Source organism: Eriocheir sinensis, chromosome 30 (assembly GCF_024679095.1).
Source record: "Eriocheir sinensis breed Jianghai 21 chromosome 30, ASM2467909v1, whole genome shotgun sequence".
NCBI classification, from domain to species: domain Eukaryota; kingdom Metazoa; phylum Arthropoda; class Malacostraca; order Decapoda; family Varunidae; genus Eriocheir; species Eriocheir sinensis.
This window is the reverse complement of record NC_066538.1, coordinates 18,110,789-18,130,513: the sequence shown is the minus strand read 5'-3', so window position 1 is coordinate 18,130,513 and position 19,725 is coordinate 18,110,789. Positions and strand designations below refer to the sequence as shown.

The following is a 19,725-nucleotide window of genomic DNA, read 5'->3' as shown; positions in this document are numbered from 1 at the left end:
ACCATAAACCATACGAACCATTAACCATAAACCATAAAAAACATTAACCATACGAACCATTAACCCGGTAGCAGCGGGGATCATGTTTCTTAATGGTCCCTCCAAGCGAGAAAAATGAGAAAAAATCACCCCTCACACAAACCATTTCATAATATATATCAAAGCATTTGTGATCAGATTATGTATCATCTATTTTGAGGGGTTTATATTATGGCGCAAACTTGGCACGTCGCTGCTACACGGTAAAGCCACAAATTTGGCCCATCGCTGCTACCAGGTTAACCACGAACCAAATGAACCATAAATCTTGCGAATCATAAACTGGGAGCAGTGAGTAGCAGGCTTTTTTTTTTCCACTTTTTGTTGCCCTTGAGCCATCTCCTTTGATGTAAAAAAAAAAAAACTATGAACCATACAAGCCATAATAAATAAACACCACAACCCTTCCTCCGCCCGGCAGGTTACGAGCTGTCCTTCCGGTTCCGCACGACGCTGAGCAGTGGCATCCTGGCGGTGGGTCAGGGGGAGACCTACATCAAGCTGGAGCTGCTGGACGGCCGCCTCAACGTGCACTCATCCCTGCTAAACAAGTGAGTCAGGGACGAGGGTTGACCTTGCTGCATTGACCTTGTGCTTAGCTTGTATTGACTTTGTTCTGTTATCTTATTGTATTTATATAGTTGTTTTTACCTTTTTACCCAGTTGTATTGACCTTGTTGTAGTATACAGGCTTTTTACTTATGTCCCTGATGATGCCGAGTGCAGTAAAAGTCTATCGATGTGTTATTTTTTGGACGTGAGTAGTTGGAAGCACAGCATTGATTGTCTAACCTCATAAGAAAGTATTGGAAAACCTGACTTGATACAGATGATGATGATGATGATATATAGCTTTTCTTTTTTAATATCTTACACATGATTCTGAATACTTTTTTCATACATAATTTCCTACCTTGAAGTGGATGTTTCTCTTCTATAATTCACTGTCTTGGTCACCAGGTGGGATGGTATCTTTGTGTGCAATAATGAATTAATATTGCTTTGTATTTACCTGGTTGTATTTACTTAGTTGTAGTTTTACAGGGCCTGGGCTTTACACTCATGTGGTCCTGTCTCTGTATCCACAGTTATCCAACTTTTCCTTAAAGCTTTGCACACTTCTTGCCAATACTGTGTGTGTGTGTGTGTGTGTGTGTGTGTGTGTGTGTGTGTGTGTAAATTCATATTTCTTTCTTTATTTGTGAACCTTTTTCTAATATGATTCTCTTCCTTCATCGCCAGGTGGGAGGGCATCTTCGTGGGCTCCGAGCTGAACGATGGTGAGTGGCAGAACGTGCGGTTGACGGTGAACGACAGCCACGTGTTCCTGGCGGCCAACAACCAGACCACGCTGTACCCCATCAACCCCGTGCAGACCATCAACAGCTCTGACACATCCTTCTCCACCACTGTGATAGGTGAGTCATATGTTTTTGTATTTATTTTGTTATTATTTTTATTTTATTTTTTATATGTGTGGGTCTGTAGCACTGGTTGGTTCTCTTTGTAAGTGTTCAAGTGCTTAGATGGTTAGCTCAAGTCTGTTATTGGTGGAGCTGTATTTTGTATTTAATTGCTTTTATTGAATATTATTTTGTGTGTGCATGTATGCCTATAGAATCAGTAAGCTATCTTCATAACTGTGCTCTGGGGGTTGGTACAAGTATATTACATGTATTGGCTGATCAACTGGCCTCTTGCACACTTCTTATATGTCTGCCCTAGTTAGTCTTTTCACAGTCAGTAAGGAGAGCAATTTTATCACTGCAGGAAGAGAAACACTAACCTTGGCTTGTTCTGTCATGGCTAATAAGGAAAACACTTTTTTTTTCCCTTAGGAGGAGCGACCGCAACCCTGAAGATCCTGTCCAAGGAGGCGCCTTTCTTCACGGGGTGTATGGAGAACGTGGTGGTGGACGGCGTGGAGCTGGTGCCAAGGAGACTGTTGCCGCAGATGAGGGTGAGTGGCGGGGCGCATGATGCCTAGAGGGACCCCTGGACTTTATGTCATAGGGTGGGCAAGGTGACAACCACCTGACGTATGCCCCCATTGATTGACTGATTATTTGTTAGGTCAGTAGTAGTGTCATCAGGTGGTTACAAGGTTCACTCCTCCCCTTGTTGTCTCAGGTGCTGGTGGATGAGGGGTGTCCGCGGGTGGAGCAGTGCAGCCCCAACCCGTGCCTCAACGAGGGCCAGTGTGTGGACCTGTGGAGCAGCTACAAGTGTAACTGTGAGCGGCCCTTCCTCGGGGACACCTGCCAGCTGAGTGAGTACTGCCGGGGGACTGATGATTGTGTCCAAAATGATTGTATTTGTTGTAGGAAGAGAAAGGCAGCTGATATCAGTCCTAGTTTATTGCTGCAGCATGTGTGCATGTCTTGAAAAGTAAGGCTTTGCATGGCACAGCAAGCCCTCTCACTGACAAATTTATATTTCATTAAAGATAGATTTATCAAACCTTACTTCAACCAAAACTTCATCTTTTGTTGTTTCATTTGGTATCTTTCAGGTTATTATTTCAAACAACAGTATTTTCTAAACATTTTTTATTTTTATTTGGTGAAGTAACATTACCAACTGTAAACAGTATATTGTGTGTTCATTTGTTACAATCCTTGTGCCTATTTTTACCTTCAGTCATGAAGTTTTAGAGATAATGTTCAATAGGTGTTTCCTTAATTAATTTGTTAAATAGAGGGTTTGCTGTATGTCTGCATATTTTTTTTTTTTTTTTTTTTTTCAGAGGAATATATGATATAACTAGCTGTCGTCAGAGCTGTGTGCATGGCTATTACAGTCAGAGTTTGCATGACATAGGTCCTTGAATGACCATATTTTACTTTGAGAATCCTCAGTGTCTTAGGTTTATAATGTATCCAGTCATCACTATACATGTGCCTGATATCATAGAAGCATTAATATGTCTGTAACAACTTTCTCCCACACATATGTACATGCACACACACACACACACACACACATGGATGGCATGCCCCCGCTCACAGCTGGTACGGTTCAGCAAACCTTCTGTCTGGACACCTTAGTTTGTTTGCACACACTAGCCGGCACACGGCACGCCACACTCACCGCTGCATGTTAGTAGACCAGAGCCACTCACTATACTCATCTTACTTGGCTGCTATATATTTTCCAAGCACATTTATGTATTAGAATAAGAGACAGTTGCACATAACCACATCTAATAGAATATATAGAGCACTTGAATTATATCTTATTTAATTGGGGTATATTATGCAATCATGTTTATGCATTAAAATAAGAGACAAAAAGCGCATTATCTCATCTAGTAGAATATACAGCACTTATATTTCTTGTTGGATGATTTTGACCACTTTTTCACTTAAGATATTTTTCCAGTACTTTTCCTTCTCTTTCAAGAAATATGTTTTCTTGAGTATTTTCCTTCACTGCAGAGAGAGAAATATATTTTCTGAGCAATTTTCTTTCACTTCAGAGAGATATTTTTCCTTCTTTTACTTCAGAGACATATTTCCACTTATTTTACTAGATATTTTTCCTTTTTCACTAAAGTAGAGATTTTTCCTGGTACTTTTCTCACACTACCAAGAAGAATATTTTCCCTAACAAGCACAGTCGCACACTCACGCATGTTTCCGGTGCACTCTTCCTTCCTTCCTTCACTCCTTCCTTCCTTTCTGGTTCATTCCTGTCATTCACGCTGTTCTTCTTAATCTTTTCCCAGGAGGAGCCACCTGGGAGGCGTCACTTTGTGGGTGTTACTCTGTAGGGCTTTATAGGCTGGAGCTAGTAGTACCCTTTCCTCTGTAGTGGCAGGAATATTATGCTTGGTAGGGGAAGGATCTCTGTAGTGTCAGGGGTATTAGACTTGCTGAGGGAAAGATCTCTGTAGTGGAAGGGGTATTAGGCTTACTGAGAGAAGAATCCTTTATAGTGAGAGGGATGTTTGGCTTGGTAGGGGAAGGGTCCTCTGTAGTGGGATGGAGGACTAGTTTGCTTGCTAAGTAAAGGATCGAGTGCGTGTATCTTGTGCAGCAGGTAGAGAGGATCAGATTCCACTATAGCAGCCATGATTTGCTGACTTGATTACGATGATAACTGCTTACTTGATAACTACCTATTCTGCCTTCTACTTACTTTCTGATTTGATAACTGCTTACTTACTTACTTACTTAAAAAGATAGACTTGTAGGGAGAGGAGTTAAGTGTTGTAAGGCATTTAATATATATATGAGATTATGTCCACCAAGGATCACCTGTGCTATTACTTTTAAATACACAAATAATAATAATAATAATAATAATAATAATAATAATGATAATAATAATAATAATAATAATAATAATAATAAAAAGACTTAAATGATAATAAAAAAACATCTGCAAAACCTAATCATCCCCTTCTTCCCCCCTACCCTTCCCTTCCTTTCCCTTCCCTTGGCCCCTTCAGGCTTCACTCCCGTCACGTTTGGGAATGAAGACACTAAGGACAGCCTGGTGACCGTCATGATCCCGGAGGTGGACCACGGCACCTACAGGACCCACGCCGATGTGTCCATGCTGGTGCGAACGAGGGAGCCAAACGGCCTCATCTTCTACCTCGGCACACACTACGGCCCGGCCTTCGCGGGTGAGTGCCAGGGTGCCAGAAGGTCCTAGGCCAGGGCAGGGAAGAGGAATCAGGGCTTATATAAATGGTATTGTAGAGGCTTTACTGGTGGGCTTCAGTGTGTCTATATGGGTGCCCATTGGTGAGACTTTTACACACAGTTCAGCTTGTTGAGTCCACAGAGGTAGCCCTGAAAGATGCCACTCCTAACTGGACAAAATGAGTCATCTTTCCAAGTTGTTGGCAATTCAGCTTCTTATGACTAGCCTTTATTAACCTGTGTTAAGCCTCCTGAGAGGTTGTGCAGATGTCTATCTGTTGGGTCCATGTCAAGTCTTTAATAGTTAGTCTTGAGCTTGAAGGCAACTCATGACATTCATAAAAATCAATATTTACAGAATTATCCATGATAAAATAATAGTGATAGTAAAATAATAATAATATTAATGACATAATGTTTGAGGGAAGTCTGCATTTATTTGCTGGTTTAACAACAAACTGCTGTTACTCACCCTCCACCTTCCCTCCTGCAGGCGTGGAGGAGTCATACATCCTGGCGGAGCTGGTGCAGGGGCGGCTGGTGCTGCGCGTGCTGCTGGGCGGACACCAGGAGGAGCTCTTCACCGTCGCCGACGTCTCACTGGTGGATGGGGAGTCACACCTCCTGCATGTGAGTACTGGCCTGTAAAGACTGCTTGGAAGTGTTGCTCTCATACTACAAGTTCTCCCATCCTCAGCCATACCCTTGACATCAGTTCCAACCGTAGTACAAGCTCTCCCTCCCTCAGCCATTTCCATAACATGAGTTCCAACACAAGCTGTTCCTTCCTCTGACATTACCTTTACATGCTCTCCCATCCTTGGCCATTCCCTTTATATCAGTCCCAACAATATCACAAGCTGTCCCTCCCTCAGCCATTTCCTTGAGGTCAGTTCCAACAGTATCACAAGCTCTCCCTTTCTCAGCCATTACTTTGAGACCAGTTTCAACACAATCAGTCATCCAGACCCTGTTCCCAACAACCTTTCCAATACATATATTCATTTTTCTTACTTGCAAATGATTTTTTCACCTAGTTCTGTAATGCTTCTGACTTCTACAAATCCTAGACCACCACATCCTCACAGGTAATTCATGCACACCAACACTTTCCCTTCGCAGGTGAAACGCATTAACCTGGAGCTTGAGGTTAGTGTGGACCACTTGCTGGTGCTCAACACAACGCTGCAGCACGGTGGCGACCTGCTGGCCCACGTGCTCTACCTTGGGGGGGTGCCCAGGGACTCCTCCACCCGGGTCAAGCGCCAACTCGGGGTGTCCAACTTCACCACCACCGTCACACGCCCACACTTCAAGGGGACGCTTCAGGACATCAGGGTAAGGAGTTGTTTGTGTAGGGTTGTAAGTTTTTCTATTCATCTCTCTCTGTTCTATTTTCTCTATTCACATCTCTATCTTTTCTATTTTCTCTCTCTCCTTCAAGTTCTCCGCAAGTTCATTATAAAACCATTTCGCTTCACCATCACTTACTCTGAACTTTGAAGATACCCGAAACTTACTCTAATGTAACCTAACAAAACCCCAAACAGTTACTCTAGTTTTTGACTCAGAAAATTCATGTGTTTCCTTACTAATGAGACTTTCTATACAACAAAGTAAGGTCATTCTTTGTTGATTTATACCATAAGGTGCTGGCTATCATGTTTTTGAAGACACCCTAAACTTTAATTAACCTAACATAACAAAACCCCAAACAGTTACTATAGGTCTTGACTCAGAGAATTCATCTTTGCTTCCTTACTAGTGAGACTTTCTATACAACAAAGTGTGGTCATTCTTTGTTGATTTATACCGTAAGGTGCTGGCTATCATGTTTGTGAGGATACCCTAAACCTAACAAAAGCCTTCCTATAAACATTTGAGTCATTATGAAGAGAAAAAACCTTAATATAATCCTTAATACTCTTTCTTTCTGTCTTCTCCAGCTCAGCAACGGCTCCGAGACGCGCCTGGTTCAGCCGTTCCCGCTGGAGAATGTGACGGCGGTGGTGCTTCCTGGGGACAACCTGGACAACGTGCAGACCCACAATGTGCTGGAGGGCACTGTGAGTGATGACACCTGCTCCTCCGCACCTTGCATGAACGGAGGGACCTGCAACGTGACCTGGAACGACTTTGAGTGAGTGGCGGCTACTGTTTTGTGCCATAGAGAATGAATAGGTTATCAATATCCTCCAACCAGACAGTAGTAATTCTGTTTAGTGTTCCCTAATTTAACAGAGTACTAAAGGGAACACCAAGTTGTTAATATATTGTAAAGTTTGTGATATATGAAGGTGTTAATGGGCAAAAGATATTGTAGATGTGCTTGTCTCATCACTCCTGTCTCATCACTCCTGTCTCATCACTCCTGTCTCATCACTCCTGTCCCATTGCTATAGTCACAGCACAGCGTCTTTGATTTTGTGGATAATATATGATAACCTAAACATGGAAAACAAGTGTTGGTATCAATAATATGCAGCAGCAATGTCGAATATCATCAATTATAATCAATTTTGAGTTCTGTCTTGTCCCTCCCTTCACCTCTAACCTATCACTGTTCTTCCATCACTCCCATCACACTACTTTGTTCTGTCCTGCCCCATCACCACTGCCCCATCACTGACCCATCACCCCTGTCCCCCCAGATGTGCCTGCCCCGTCGGCTACAAGGGCAAGACCTGTGAAGACCGCGAGTACTGTGCCATCTACGAGTGCCCTGAAGGCTCCTTCTGTGCCAACCTGGATGACGGGTACGAGTGCCAGGCCAACCTGACACTCTCCGGCGCAAACTCCTCCCTCACCTTCTCCCCCAGGATCAGGCGCCCCCCCATCACCCTAACGGACCTGCAGATCACCTACAGAAGCCAGGTATGGGAGACGATTTTAGTGTATAGTGATTGTAGTGATGTTTTCCTTGTGTTTGTTTACTTGTACTATTTATTTATATTATCTCCACCCGAAATTGACCTCTCTTTTGGCTACTCTTTACTTTTGTCTATTATGGGAGTGGCGAGAAGCAGGCTTTGTTTTTTTTTTTTTTTTTTCCTTGAGCCATCTCCTTTGATGTAAAAAAAAAATGCAGGCCTAAGAAATTAAATGTGTCCATCGGAAATAATTGTTGTGGCAGCCGTAAGCATCTGGGAATACACTCCTAAGATTGAATTTTGCCACAATTTTTAAGTTATCTTTTTAATTAGTTAACCAGACTTTCATGAAGTGGAATATTGTTGTGTATGACTGGGTTAAGTCTAACACCTCATGGCTCTGGGATATTTTGTTTTGTTGAGGTTAATAGTTAATGGTACCCTGAGAATTTATTTTTATTTTTTATTATTATTATTGTTCAATCTAACAGGTAATGGCACCCTGATGTTGTTGTTGTTGTCATTGTCGTTGTTCAGTCTAACAGGTAATGACACCCTGATTTTTTTTCTGTTCTTTTCTGTTTCTAAAGTCTATAATGGCACCCTTATGTTCTGTTCCCAGGTTGGTGGCGTGCTGGTCCACAGCCACAGCAGCGGTGCCGGTGTGCGGGTGAGCCTGGGTGCTGCGGGGGTGGTGGTGCAGCAGGATAACGGCACCTCCGCCACCGCCACCTTCACCTCCAACGCTACTCTGGACGGCGCCTGGCACAACCTGAAGGTGACCCTCGACCCTGCCATCGGCCTGCAGGTGAGGGACTTACATAGATTTACATAGATGTTCAGACTATCCAGCCCCTGTGGTGGTGTGTCTTTAAATCTAAAAGAAACTTCAAGACATTTCTGCCTTAGCAAAAATAAAGATGGAGGAACTTAACTTACCTATGCACCTTTTCCTTACCCTTAACTTATGCACCTTTTCCCCTTGTTCCTCAGGTGCTGCTGGATGACACACCTCTGCTGGGCGATGACACCACAGTCATTGTTGATTTCAAGGATTTGGTGTTGAGAGGTAAGGAAGGCTGTGTGAGGCAGTGGCTGTTGTGTATAGCTGTGTCTGTTTGTGAAGCTGTGAATACATGGGCAGTTGAATGATCTTTTTATGGTAGACCATAAAACACATCAGCAAAAATCTTGTAATAGTAGCTAGTAAATAAGGTTGTGTGTAAGGCTGCGGCTGTATTCACCTAGTTGTAGTTTTACAGGGCCTGGGCTTACGCTCGTGTGGTCCCGTCTCCATATCTGTATTTGTCCAGCTTTTCCTTAAAGTTGTGCACACTCTTTGCCGATACTATATCCTCACTTAGTCTGTTCCAAACCTCCGGGTGTGTGGTGACTGACTTTGTGTTTAGCATAGGAGACTTGTGATGAGAGGTGAGAGACTGTTTGTTAGCCTTGTTGTAACAGAGCTAAGGAAGGCTGTGGGTGTAGCTATGGGTGAGGCTGTGTATGTGTGTGTAGTGATATACCTTTTTTAGTGGTAAAGGAGATAGACCAGACTCAATATGAAATAGAAAACTGCCACCAACACCTTCCAATAATTCTGATCCCCTCTTATGGAATTCTCTCACTATACGCCATTTGCAGGAGCAGCACCATTGTTTTTATTTTATTTTTATATTTTCCTCATGCCTAAAACTACTGAACCTTCTCTTACCCTATACCTATATCCTTACCTTAAAGAGATTATGCCAACACTAATGAGCTTCACTTACTTTTCTTGCTTTTCTGTGTCATTTTTCTTCCCTTGACCTTCCTAAAACTACCGAGCCTTACTAAGCTATTTCTTTTGTTTCCCGTCCAGGCGAGATCATGCTTGGCGGTTCACCCCTGGACTCCGTGGCCCACAATCTCCTGGACCCCACCCTGGCCAGCTCCCCCGCCCCGGCCCCCACCTCCCCCGCCCAGGTCGAGGGGGGCAGCACCACGCACATGTTCCGGGGCTGCCTTGGGCCCTCCAGGGTGGCCGGCATGCTGCTGCCATTCTTCTCCCGCCAAGAGCTCATCAATAATAGTGCGGCAAACCAGTTCTATAGGAGGGTAAGGACTAGAGGATTGTTGTTTTGGGAAAGAGTTGGACTTTGCTGATAATGATAAGAAGGAGGAGCAGAGTGTTGGAATAGATTGATGATGATAAAAAGGATAAATACATCTACATAAATACAATTGAGGAATGAAATGATAATGATGATGAGCAGATAGTATTAGAGTTGAATGATAATGATGATGATGGTAATAAGCAGAATGTTGAAGTAAAGTTAGGTATGGTTTCCAATTTATTTGCACTATTCCAATTTATATTTATATCATGGAAGAGGCTCTTTTGAACTATTGTCATAACAATGATTGAAAAACACTCTTCTTTGTAAAAGCAGATCAGCCTCATAACTCAGCTCAATTTTCCTGTTGTCATTGTTTCCCTGACATGAGTACTAATTGGATTGTTGCATATAATTGTTATTTTAATAGTACAGGAGACAATACGGCCAAGGGCAAAAAATGGATATAAAAAGTTACCCAGAACGCACTTATGCCATGAAAGAAAATACCGAGGATGATGCTAAAAGAATAATAGGGTTTCCTTTTTTGTGTGTGTATGTTTGTTTTGGTATTTCTCTATTGAAAAAAAAAAAATAAGCAGCAGGAAGAAACTATCCATCTTTTAAGAGTTGCAAGAAGAAATGATCAATATTAAGCGAGTTGCAGGAAGAAGTTATTAGTCTTGAAAGAGTTTTGCATCACACTCTACTTGTGCTGTGTTCCCTGACCTCTTTGTGTTGCCCCTCACCCGCAGGAGGAGCAGAACACGGCCGTGGGCTGCACCGTCTGCTACCAGGAGGAGTGTGTCAACGGCGGGTTCTGCTCCAGCCCGGCGGAGGTGTACAGCTGTTCCTGCCCTGAAGGCTTCGAGGGTGAGCGCTGCGAGGTGAACATCGATGAGTGTGTCGGCCACCAGTGCCTCAACGGTGCCAGCTGTGTGGACGGCATCAGCCAGTACACCTGCAGCTGCCAGCCAGGATACACCGGGCAGTGGTGAGTGCCAGCAGGGGTTTTATTTATTTATTTATTTATTTATTTTTTTTTTTTTTTCAGTAGAGGAAACCATTCAGGGGCAAAAAAAAAAAAGGAAACACTAATAAAAAAAAACATTAAAAGAGGAAAAGAACATGAGGGTGTAAGGACAAAAATGGAATAAGGGTATAAGGCCAAAAAGGACATTAAGGTATAGGGACAAAAGGGCAAGAAACAGAAGGGAAGGAGAAGATGCCGGCAATGCGCTGCTCCCACACAAGATGCCAGGCTCCGTATATAGGTAAAGAAAATGAAGGAAAAATACAGACAGGAGAAATCTCACTAGAAAATAAAAATGACAAGTAAATAGATTAAAACCTAGGTAAATAAATGAGTTAATCAATAGGAGAGAGAGAGAAGGAATATTATTAAATTGATAAGATTAGTAAATAGGTAAAGGACAGGCAGGAATAGAGATAGAAGAAAAAATTGCCAGGGGAAAACTAACTCTGGCATATCAGCGGTAGAGTGTGAGGCAAATATTAACCCTTACCTCCTTCTCTTGTGTCCAGGTGTGAGGAGGATATTGACGAGTGTGCCGCCAACCCATGCCAGAACGGAGGAGAGTGCCGCAATGAGGTGGGTGTGAGGGGGTGTAACCATGGGGGTAGAATTGGTGGAGTCGACATCAGCCCAATTAAGTGAATCCGCCCGAGCTGTCATTTTTACGGCCAGGTGTCGGGTGTTGTCAGGTCAGGCTCCCTCTTAGTGGGCTCGGCCAGGCTCGCCCACCCCCATCTTTTAGCCATAAATTTGACAGCTCGTCGGCTTCACCTCAATGAGTGGGATTAGCGGGCTGTGTTGACTCCACCAATTCTACCTCCATGGGTGTAATGAGGGGGTGGGTGGCTGTGTAATGAGTAACGTAAGGGGAGGGAGCAGGTAATGAGGTGTGTGAGGAGGTTGTTTAATAAGGGAGTGGCTGCATAATGAGGGATAAGAAGAATATATTGAAGGTGTGAGAGGGAGTGTTATACTGAAATATGTGAGGTCCAGGTTGGTTATACATGATTTAGTTTATTTTACTTTTTTAACCCGGTAGCAGCAGGGATCATGTGACTATTAGATTAGGTTTAAATTGGGTTGGATTAGGTTGAGAAATCTAGTTAATGGTCACTATAAACTCTCAAAGCAAACTCTTGAAAAAATCTGCAAATACACACCCACACCCACACACAGATGACAGAGTTAAGAGGTCATGAGAAAAAGCTGAGAAAGGGAACATGTTTAACCCGGTGGTAGCTGCGGGGATTGTGTTTCTTAAAGGCCCTTCTTAGCAAGAAAAATGAGAAAAAATCATCACTCAGGCAAACCATTTCATAATATATATATCAATGCATTTGTGATCAGTTTATGCATCATCTATTTTTGGGGGCTTATATCATGGCAAAAATTTGGCCTATCGCTGGTACACGGTAAAGCCACAAATTTGGCCCGTCACTGCTACCGGGTTAATGTCCTCCCCCTCCTTACGGTCCAGATTGGCAGTGGATGATATATTTTATTTGATTTCTTTCCTTTTCTCTATATTTTCCTTCCTCTTCCTGTGATTCAGATTAGTTATGCATTATTTCTTTTCTTTTCTCATTTCTCTTTGGTTCCTTTCCCCTCCCTGTGGTCCAGATATTTTTTATTTCTTCACTGATTATTTTTCTTTATATTTTTCTTGCCTTCCCAGTGGTCCAGATTGGTTATATATTACATGATTTATTTTCTTCTACTTCTTTTTTCTAATGTCCTCCTCCTCCTTGTCCCCAGATTGGTTATATATTACATGATTTCTTTTCCTCTACCTATTTTTCTCTAATGTCCTCCTCCTCCTTGTCCCCAAATTGGTTATATATTACATGATTTCTTTTCTTCTACTTCTTTTTTCTAATGTCCTCCTCCTCCTTGTCCCCAGATTGGTTATATATTACATGATTTCTTTTCCTCTACCTATTTTTCTCTAATGTCCTCCTCCTCCTTGTCCCCAAATTGGTTATATATTACATGATTTCTTTTCTTTTACTTCTTTTTTCTAATGTCCTCCTCCTCCTTGTCCCCAAATTGGTTATATATTACATGATTTCTTTTCTTCTACTTCTTTTTTCTAATGTCCTCCTCCTCCTTGTCCCCAGATTGGTTATATACTACATGATTTCTTTTCCTCTACTTCTTTTTTCTAATGTCCTCCTCCTCCTTGTCCCCAGATTGGTTATATACTACATGATTTCTTTTCTTCTACTTCTGTTCTCTAATGTCCTCCTCCTCCTTGTCCCCCCGATAGGTTATATTACATGATTTCTTTTCTTCTTCTTTTCTTCTAATGTCCTCCTCCTCCTTGTCCCCAAATTGGTTATATATTACATGATTTCTTTTCTTCTACCTATTTTTTTCTAATGTCCTCCTCCTCCTTGTCCCCCCGATAGGTTATATTACATGATTTCTTCTAGTTATTTTCTCTAATGTCCTCCTCCTCCTCCTCCTCCTCCTTGTCCCCCAGATTGCGCATTTTGTGTGTCTCTGTCCGCCTGACTTCATCGGTGTGGACTGCAGCGAGCTCAAGGTCAAGAACTGCTCCACCGTGATGTGCCTCAACGGGGGGACCTGCAACGACGTCATGAGTGAGTGTTAGTAATGATAAGAAAGAAATGAGAAAAGGAGTGAGAATGAGAAGCAAAAATAGGAGAGGAGGAGGAGTGTCATGTCTGTTCTTTCATAGCAATAGAGAGTTGACATGTGATAGAAAGAAAGACAGAAAGACAGAGAAAGGAAAGATGCAAGAAAACAAGAGAAACACGAAAAGAAAGAAAGAAATATAAAAAAATAACACCAGGAGAGGACGAAGAAGAAAAGATAGGGAGGAGGAGGAGGAGGAGGAGGAGGTGCAGTAGTAGTAGTAGTAGTAGTAGTAGTAAGAGGAGGAGGAGGAGGAAGAAGAAGACAGGGAAAAGAAGGAAGAAGTAGCGAGTTTTTTTTTTTTTTTTTTTGTTTGTGTGTGTGTGTGTGTGTGTGTGTGTGTGTGTGTGTGTGTGTGTGTGTCGACTCTTGTTGTAAAAAAAAAGGTATGAAACAAAAGGTAAATAAAACTAAATCAATTCCCTTCCCCCCTCCACCCCCCTCCCCACCTCTCCAGACCCAGATACAGGCGTGGCCGACGACTACGAGTGCAGCTGTGCGTTCGGCTACACCGGCGACAACTGTGAGGAGACCGAGGACTTCTGCGCCATGAATAGGATCGTCTGTCTTCATGGCACCTGCAACTTAACCTTCAGGGACCAGGTGAGAGGAGGAGGAGGAGGAGGAGGTTGGGAATGAGGGAGATGAAAGGGAGGGAAAGGATGAAAGAAGTTAAAGAGAGAGAAGGGAAGAGAAAGAAAGGAAAGGGAGGAGGAGGAGGAGAAGAAGAAGAAAGAGGAGGAGGAGGTGTAATAGTAGCAGTAGGAAGAGGAGGAGGAGGAGGAGAAGGAAGAGAAAAAAAGAATAAGGAGGAATATAAAAAAAAAAATAGCACCAGAAGACAATTAGACAAAAAAGCAGAAATGGAGAAGGAGAAGAAAGAGGAGGAAGAAAGGAAGAAGAAGAAGAGCTAACTGAGAAAATCCATATACTAACCCATTCTAAAGAGCCATATTGACCTCATTTCCAGGGTTGGGAGTGCCTCTGTAATGCCGGGTGGGAGGGAGCACTGTGTCAAGAGGAGGTCGATGAGTGCCTACCCGACCCTTGCAAGAATGGTGGAATCTGTGCGGACCTTGTCAATGGCTACAACTGCACCTGCTTGGAGGGGTGGGAGGGGGCGACGTGCGAGGTGGACATCAATGAGTGTGATCTGAGTCCCTGTGCGAATGGAGGGGAGTGCGTCAACCTGCTTGGGACCTTCGAGTGCGAGTGTTCGGAACTCCATTGTGGCCAGACCTGCAGCCTACCCAGCCCCTGCCTCGGCGTGAGTGTTCGGTTGATGTTTCTGGTTGCTTTGGTGGTGTCTGTGGTGGTGTTTATATATTTGTTTTGTATTTATTTATTATTTATTATTATTATTACTGACAGAATTGTTCCTATTAATATTAACTGACTGTCCCTTCATCTGCCTAATTGTTCCCTTGTACTAAGTGACTGTTCCCCCACCAGTTCAATTGTTCCCTTGTATACTAAGTGACTGTTCCCCCGCCAGTTCAATTGTTCCCTTGTATACTAAGCGACTGTTCCCCCACCAGTTCAATTGTTCCCTTGTATACTAAGCGACTGTTCCCCCACCAGTTCAATTGTTCCCTTGTATACTAAGCGACTGTTCCCCCACCAGTTCAATTGTTCCCTTGTATACTAAGCGACTGTTCCCCCACCAGTTCAATTGTTCCCTTGTATACTAAGCGACTGTTCCCCCACCAGGTCACTTGTTGCCTGGTATACTAAGCGACTGTTCCCCCACCAGTTCAATTGTTCCCTTGTATACTAAGCGACTGTTCCCCCACCAGTTCAATTGTTCCCTTGTATACTAAGCGACTGTTCCCCCACCAGTTCAATTGTTCCCTTGTATACTAAGTGACTGTTCCCCCGCCAGTTCAATTGCACAGAGAACGGCGAGTGTGTGGAGCGCTGCGACGAGGAGGTGGATGAGGAGCCCTTCGCCAAGTGCCACTGTGACGAGGGATGGACCGGGGACGACTGTGCTATGGTGAGGACATAACTTTTTTTTTCTACACACATAGACCTCAAGTAGTCAGTCAGCCAATCAGTTAGTCACTCACTCACTCATTCGCTCACACACATATTCACCCCAGAGTCAATCAATCAGTCTGTCAGTCAGCCAGTTAATCAGTCACTCACTCCTTCACCCCTGCAATCAGTCAGTCAGTCAACCAGCCAGGCATCCAGTCAGTCAATCATTCCGTTAGTCATTTACTCATGCACTCACTCCTTCATACCCAGAGTCAAGCAGTCAGTCAGGCATCCAGTCAGTCAATTAGTCATACATTCAGTCAGTCAATTAGTCAGGCATCCAGTCAGTAAATCAGTGTCACTCATCCTCTAACTCACCCCCTTCCTTTCCCCCCCAGGCCCATGTACAGTTCCCGACAGACCTGGAGTTGGCCATCATCGTGGGGTGTGTGGTTGGCCTCATGCTGATCATCGCCATTGTGGGCCTCACCGTGTTCCTCATGATGGCCAAGAAGAAGAGGCAGACAAGAGGGACTTACTCACCCAGCAGACAGGTGTGTGTGTGTATGTGTGTGTGTGTGATTCACCACGGCCTGATCACAAATTACACTTCTTATCACCAGTAGTTGGAATGGCAGCGCCCACAGAGGAATTTTCATACTTGATGTGATGTGCTGAATAGATGCAGTAACTCAGCTGGTGTAAAGGTATAGATTAGTTAGATAGGGCAAGAGGAGGGGAGGACCTAGGGCAGCTTGGTGCAGTATGACAACATTGGTGGTAGTGGAGCAATGTCAGGCCCTCACAGCCCACTCTGCCTGGCCCCGTGGACTAGTGGAGGAAAACTAAAGTGTGCATCCTTTTAAATAACATAACTAATATAGATTAACTTTAAAATCATAAATATTTATCACACAGCCTATATTTTGGCCTGTTATTAACCCCTTGGCTGTGGATTTCCTACAAGAAGACCTCACCAAACTACAGGAATGGAACAAAAAGTGCCCCCTATAATTCAGTGAAGAAAAATGTAAAGTCCTGCACCTTGGGAGGGGATATCCACCACACCAATACCACATGGGAAACACTCCACCAGGCTACCAGTGAAAGACAAATTCACACCAATCGTAGCAGACGGGTTAAAACAAAGCGCAGTTGCTCCTCATACGAGTGATCTGTGGAGAGCAGTGACATCAGGCAGAGGTGGAGGCCATTGAGTAAAATATTTATTCTGCAGTGAACTTGTAATGTATCTAATCACACCCAATGTAAGCCAACTAAACCTAACCTTATGAAATCAAACCAAATCTTCTATTGTCTTCCCCTTCAGGAGTTCTACAGCCCGCGTGTGGAGATGGGCAACATGATGAAGCCGCCCCCCGAGGAGCGGCTCATCTGAGGGGTGACGGCGGCGCGACGAGGGGAAACGTTTAGTCCAACATGTTAGGGACCTGCTCACTAGCTTCTAAGTCCACCGGCGGCCTTACCCGGCGGCTGTGTGTGAACGGAGGACCTGCCTGTGTTCTGAGCCCTGGAGGTGGAGGTGGGAGGTGGAGCAGACTGTGAGGGTGTGAGGAGGAAGAGGAGGAGGAGGAGGAAGAGAGAGAAAGAAGTGAAAAGAATTTGTTTGTGTGTGTTCTGTGTGAGTAAGAAAAGAGCTGAGATGAAAAAGGAGGAAAAAGAGGAGGAGGAGGAGGAAGAGAGAGAGAGAGAGGACTTGTGTGTGTGTCCAGTGTGCTGTGTGGAAAGTGAAGGAAGAGAAGGAGGAGGAGAAGGAGGGAGAGAGAGACAAAAAGAGGCCTTATTTGTGTGTTCTGTGTGCTCTGTAAGAAAGAGTTGGAAGGTGGAATGGACGTGTGAGTGTTTGAAGTGGAAGAAAACGAAGAGAAGGAGGAGGAGGAGGAGGGAAATGAAAAGAGGTCTTGTTTGTATGTGTAGTGTGTGCTGTGAGTCACTGAAGAAAGTGTTGGAAGGTGGAAAAACAGCAAGAAAAGAAAAACAAAGACAGGAAAATGAATGAAAAAACAGTGGAGGAAAATAAATAAATGGGAAAATGGAAAAACAAGGAGAGAGGAAAATAAATGAGAGTGTTTGAGGAAGAGGAGGAGAGAGAGGTAGTACTTAGGTGAAAAGAAGACTTCTCTATGTGTGTCTCGTGTGCTCCAAGTCACTGTAAGAAGAGAGTTGAGAAGTGAAAAAGATGTGTGTTTGAGGAAGAGGAGGAGGAGGAGGAGGAAGAGGAGGACAGCATTCCAGCCCCTGAGGAGGCAGACACAGGAGCACATTAGACGTAGAGACAACATTCCAGGCACAGAGACATGCCCAACAAGAGACAACATTCCAGGCACTGGGAGGAGGGCAGAGAAAGAAGACAACATTCCTAGCTCTGGGATGACAGGGAAAGAAGACAACATTCCAAGCTCTGGGAAGGAAGACAGAAAAAGAAGACAACATTCCAAGCTCTGGGAAGAAAATAACATTCCAAGGTCTGGTAAGGAAAAACTAAAAAGAAGACAACATTCCAAGCTTGAGAAGACAAAAAGAAGACCACATTCCAAGATCTAGGAAGTAGGAAGCAAAAAGAAAGATGACAACATTCCAGGCACCAGGAAAACAGAAAGAAGACAACATTCCAAGCTTGAGAAGACAAAAAGGAGACAACATTCCAAGCTTGAGAAGACAAATAGAAGACAACATTCCAAGCTCTAGAAATCAAAAAGAAAGACTCCAACATTCCAAGTTCTGGGAAATCAATACAAGAACATTCCCGGCACATAACACACCAGACAGAGAGAGGACAGCCTTCCCAGCGCTGTGTCCTGTGCTGCCGTCCACCGCTGATCAGAGTGGCTGAGGAGAGGAACAGCGACAGAAGTCTTTCATTGTGTGCTGTGGCATTCTTCACTTTGCTTCACTGTTGCTGGGGCCTGGCTTTTGGTTGGGGCTGGCAGGGCAGGGGGCAGAAGAGGCCAACCCACAGGCATGCAGTGACCTCTTGAAGCTTCTCTTGTTGGCAAAGTTCCGAGTGTGTGTCCTTGAACCTCCCCCAGCAAGTGGAAGCACCAACTTCCATTCCTCCACCCAGCGTCGCCGCCTACTAGTGATGCTTTGCGGTGCCTTGCCTAACTTGCTCAGTGGGAGTCTCAGCATCACGTTGGCTCTGCACACTGCAGTGGGTCAGCCGTATGGCTCATCACAGGACACATCGACAAGGGCTCAGGCAAGTTATCTCAAGGAACTGTTGTCTGAGGCAGCAAAAGGTGCCGCACACTCACCAGGACGAGGAGAAAAGAGAAAAGATGGTGAAAATGAAGAAGACGAAGAGGAAAGAGAGAGAAAAAATAGATAGTAATGTAAATTAAGAAGATAAAGGAGATGAACGTCCAAAGCAGGAGTGAGGCGAGGCACTCTACACCTCACCCAGCACCACCACCACCACCAGCCTCCCTGTGCCGGCACCCTGAGGCCCTGTGTGGTGCCGGGGGACAGAGAGGAGCACTGAGGAACACTGAAGCGGCGATGCATCAGGGAGGCGAGGGGTCATTGCATATATAAGCGGCCGATATCTTTGTTTAGTTTCGTCGTGTGTAATATTCTGAACGGATGATTGGCGCGTGCAAGAGTGTAGCAATAGTGTACATACCTTTACGTTAGAATGTGAATATGAGGACATTATTATTAGTGTGAGTGAGCGAGTGAGTGAGTTTGTCTGTCTGTCTGTCTATAATCGTTCATTTCTAGGCTTGTGCAAACGCGTCCACAGTTATAATTTAATCGTTTATATGTATGTATATTTATGAAGCTAGTGCGGTAGTGTACTTAGGTATAGATAGGTAGTTGACCCCACACACAAGGCTAATAGAAACATTGATAGCTGGTGCCTGGCCTTGTGTGGGGTAGAGAGAGGGCAGAGTAATGGGCCAACACAACTTTATGATACAAGAAACACACATTACAGCTTTGTGTTGGGTGTACAGAGAGTAAAAGAAAGTCCCAACGCAATATTATAACCCAAGAAACACACATTAAAACTGGTGCCTGGCCTTATGTATGGTACAGAGAGGGCAGCGTAATGGGCCAACACAACATGTAAGCCAAGAAACACATTAAAACTGTTACCAGGCTTGCATTGCGACCTACAGAGAGCCAACACAGCATATGGACCAAGAAACACACATGATAGCTGGTGCCTGGCCTTGTGTGGGGCATAGTGAGGGCAGAGTAATGGCCCAACACAACTTTTAAGATACAAGAAACACATATTAAAACTGGTGCCTGGCCTTGTGTGGGGTATAGAGAGGGCAGCGTAATGGCCCAACACAACTTTAAGATACAAGAAACATATATTACAACTGGTGCCTGGCCTGTGTTGTGACTTACAGAGGACCAACACA

The 19,725-nt window shown here is 44.1% G+C and overlaps 1 protein-coding gene across 2 annotated transcripts in view; it reads left to right on the top strand.

Moving 5' to 3' along the window:
- Window positions 1-18,009, top strand: part of LOC127005698 (protein crumbs-like) — a 107,434-nt gene extending 89,425 nt beyond the window's left edge. For both annotated transcript variants that reach the window (XM_050874815.1, XM_050874813.1), the window contains 20 exons: window positions 461-590; window positions 1,282-1,457; window positions 1,878-1,999; window positions 2,170-2,308; window positions 4,493-4,672; window positions 5,185-5,321; window positions 5,814-6,029; window positions 6,638-6,831; window positions 7,343-7,565; window positions 8,184-8,369; window positions 8,555-8,630; window positions 9,423-9,658; window positions 10,413-10,651; window positions 11,203-11,269; window positions 13,176-13,296; window positions 13,809-13,954; window positions 14,322-14,618; window positions 15,234-15,347; window positions 15,730-15,885; window positions 16,662-18,009. In XM_050874815.1, coding sequence (XP_050730772.1) covers window positions 461-590; window positions 1,282-1,457; window positions 1,878-1,999; window positions 2,170-2,308; window positions 4,493-4,672; window positions 5,185-5,321; window positions 5,814-6,029; window positions 6,638-6,831; window positions 7,343-7,565; window positions 8,184-8,369; window positions 8,555-8,630; window positions 9,423-9,658; window positions 10,413-10,651; window positions 11,203-11,269; window positions 13,176-13,296; window positions 13,809-13,954; window positions 14,322-14,618; window positions 15,234-15,347; window positions 15,730-15,885; window positions 16,662-16,730 — 3,224 coding nt within the window. In that variant the 3' untranslated portion in view covers window positions 16,731-18,009. The remainder of the gene's footprint in view (window positions 1-460; window positions 591-1,281; window positions 1,458-1,877; window positions 2,000-2,169; window positions 2,309-4,492; window positions 4,673-5,184; window positions 5,322-5,813; window positions 6,030-6,637; window positions 6,832-7,342; window positions 7,566-8,183; window positions 8,370-8,554; window positions 8,631-9,422; window positions 9,659-10,412; window positions 10,652-11,202; window positions 11,270-13,175; window positions 13,297-13,808; window positions 13,955-14,321; window positions 14,619-15,233; window positions 15,348-15,729; window positions 15,886-16,661) is intronic.
- The last annotated feature ends 1,716 nt before the right edge of the window (window positions 18,010-19,725 follow it).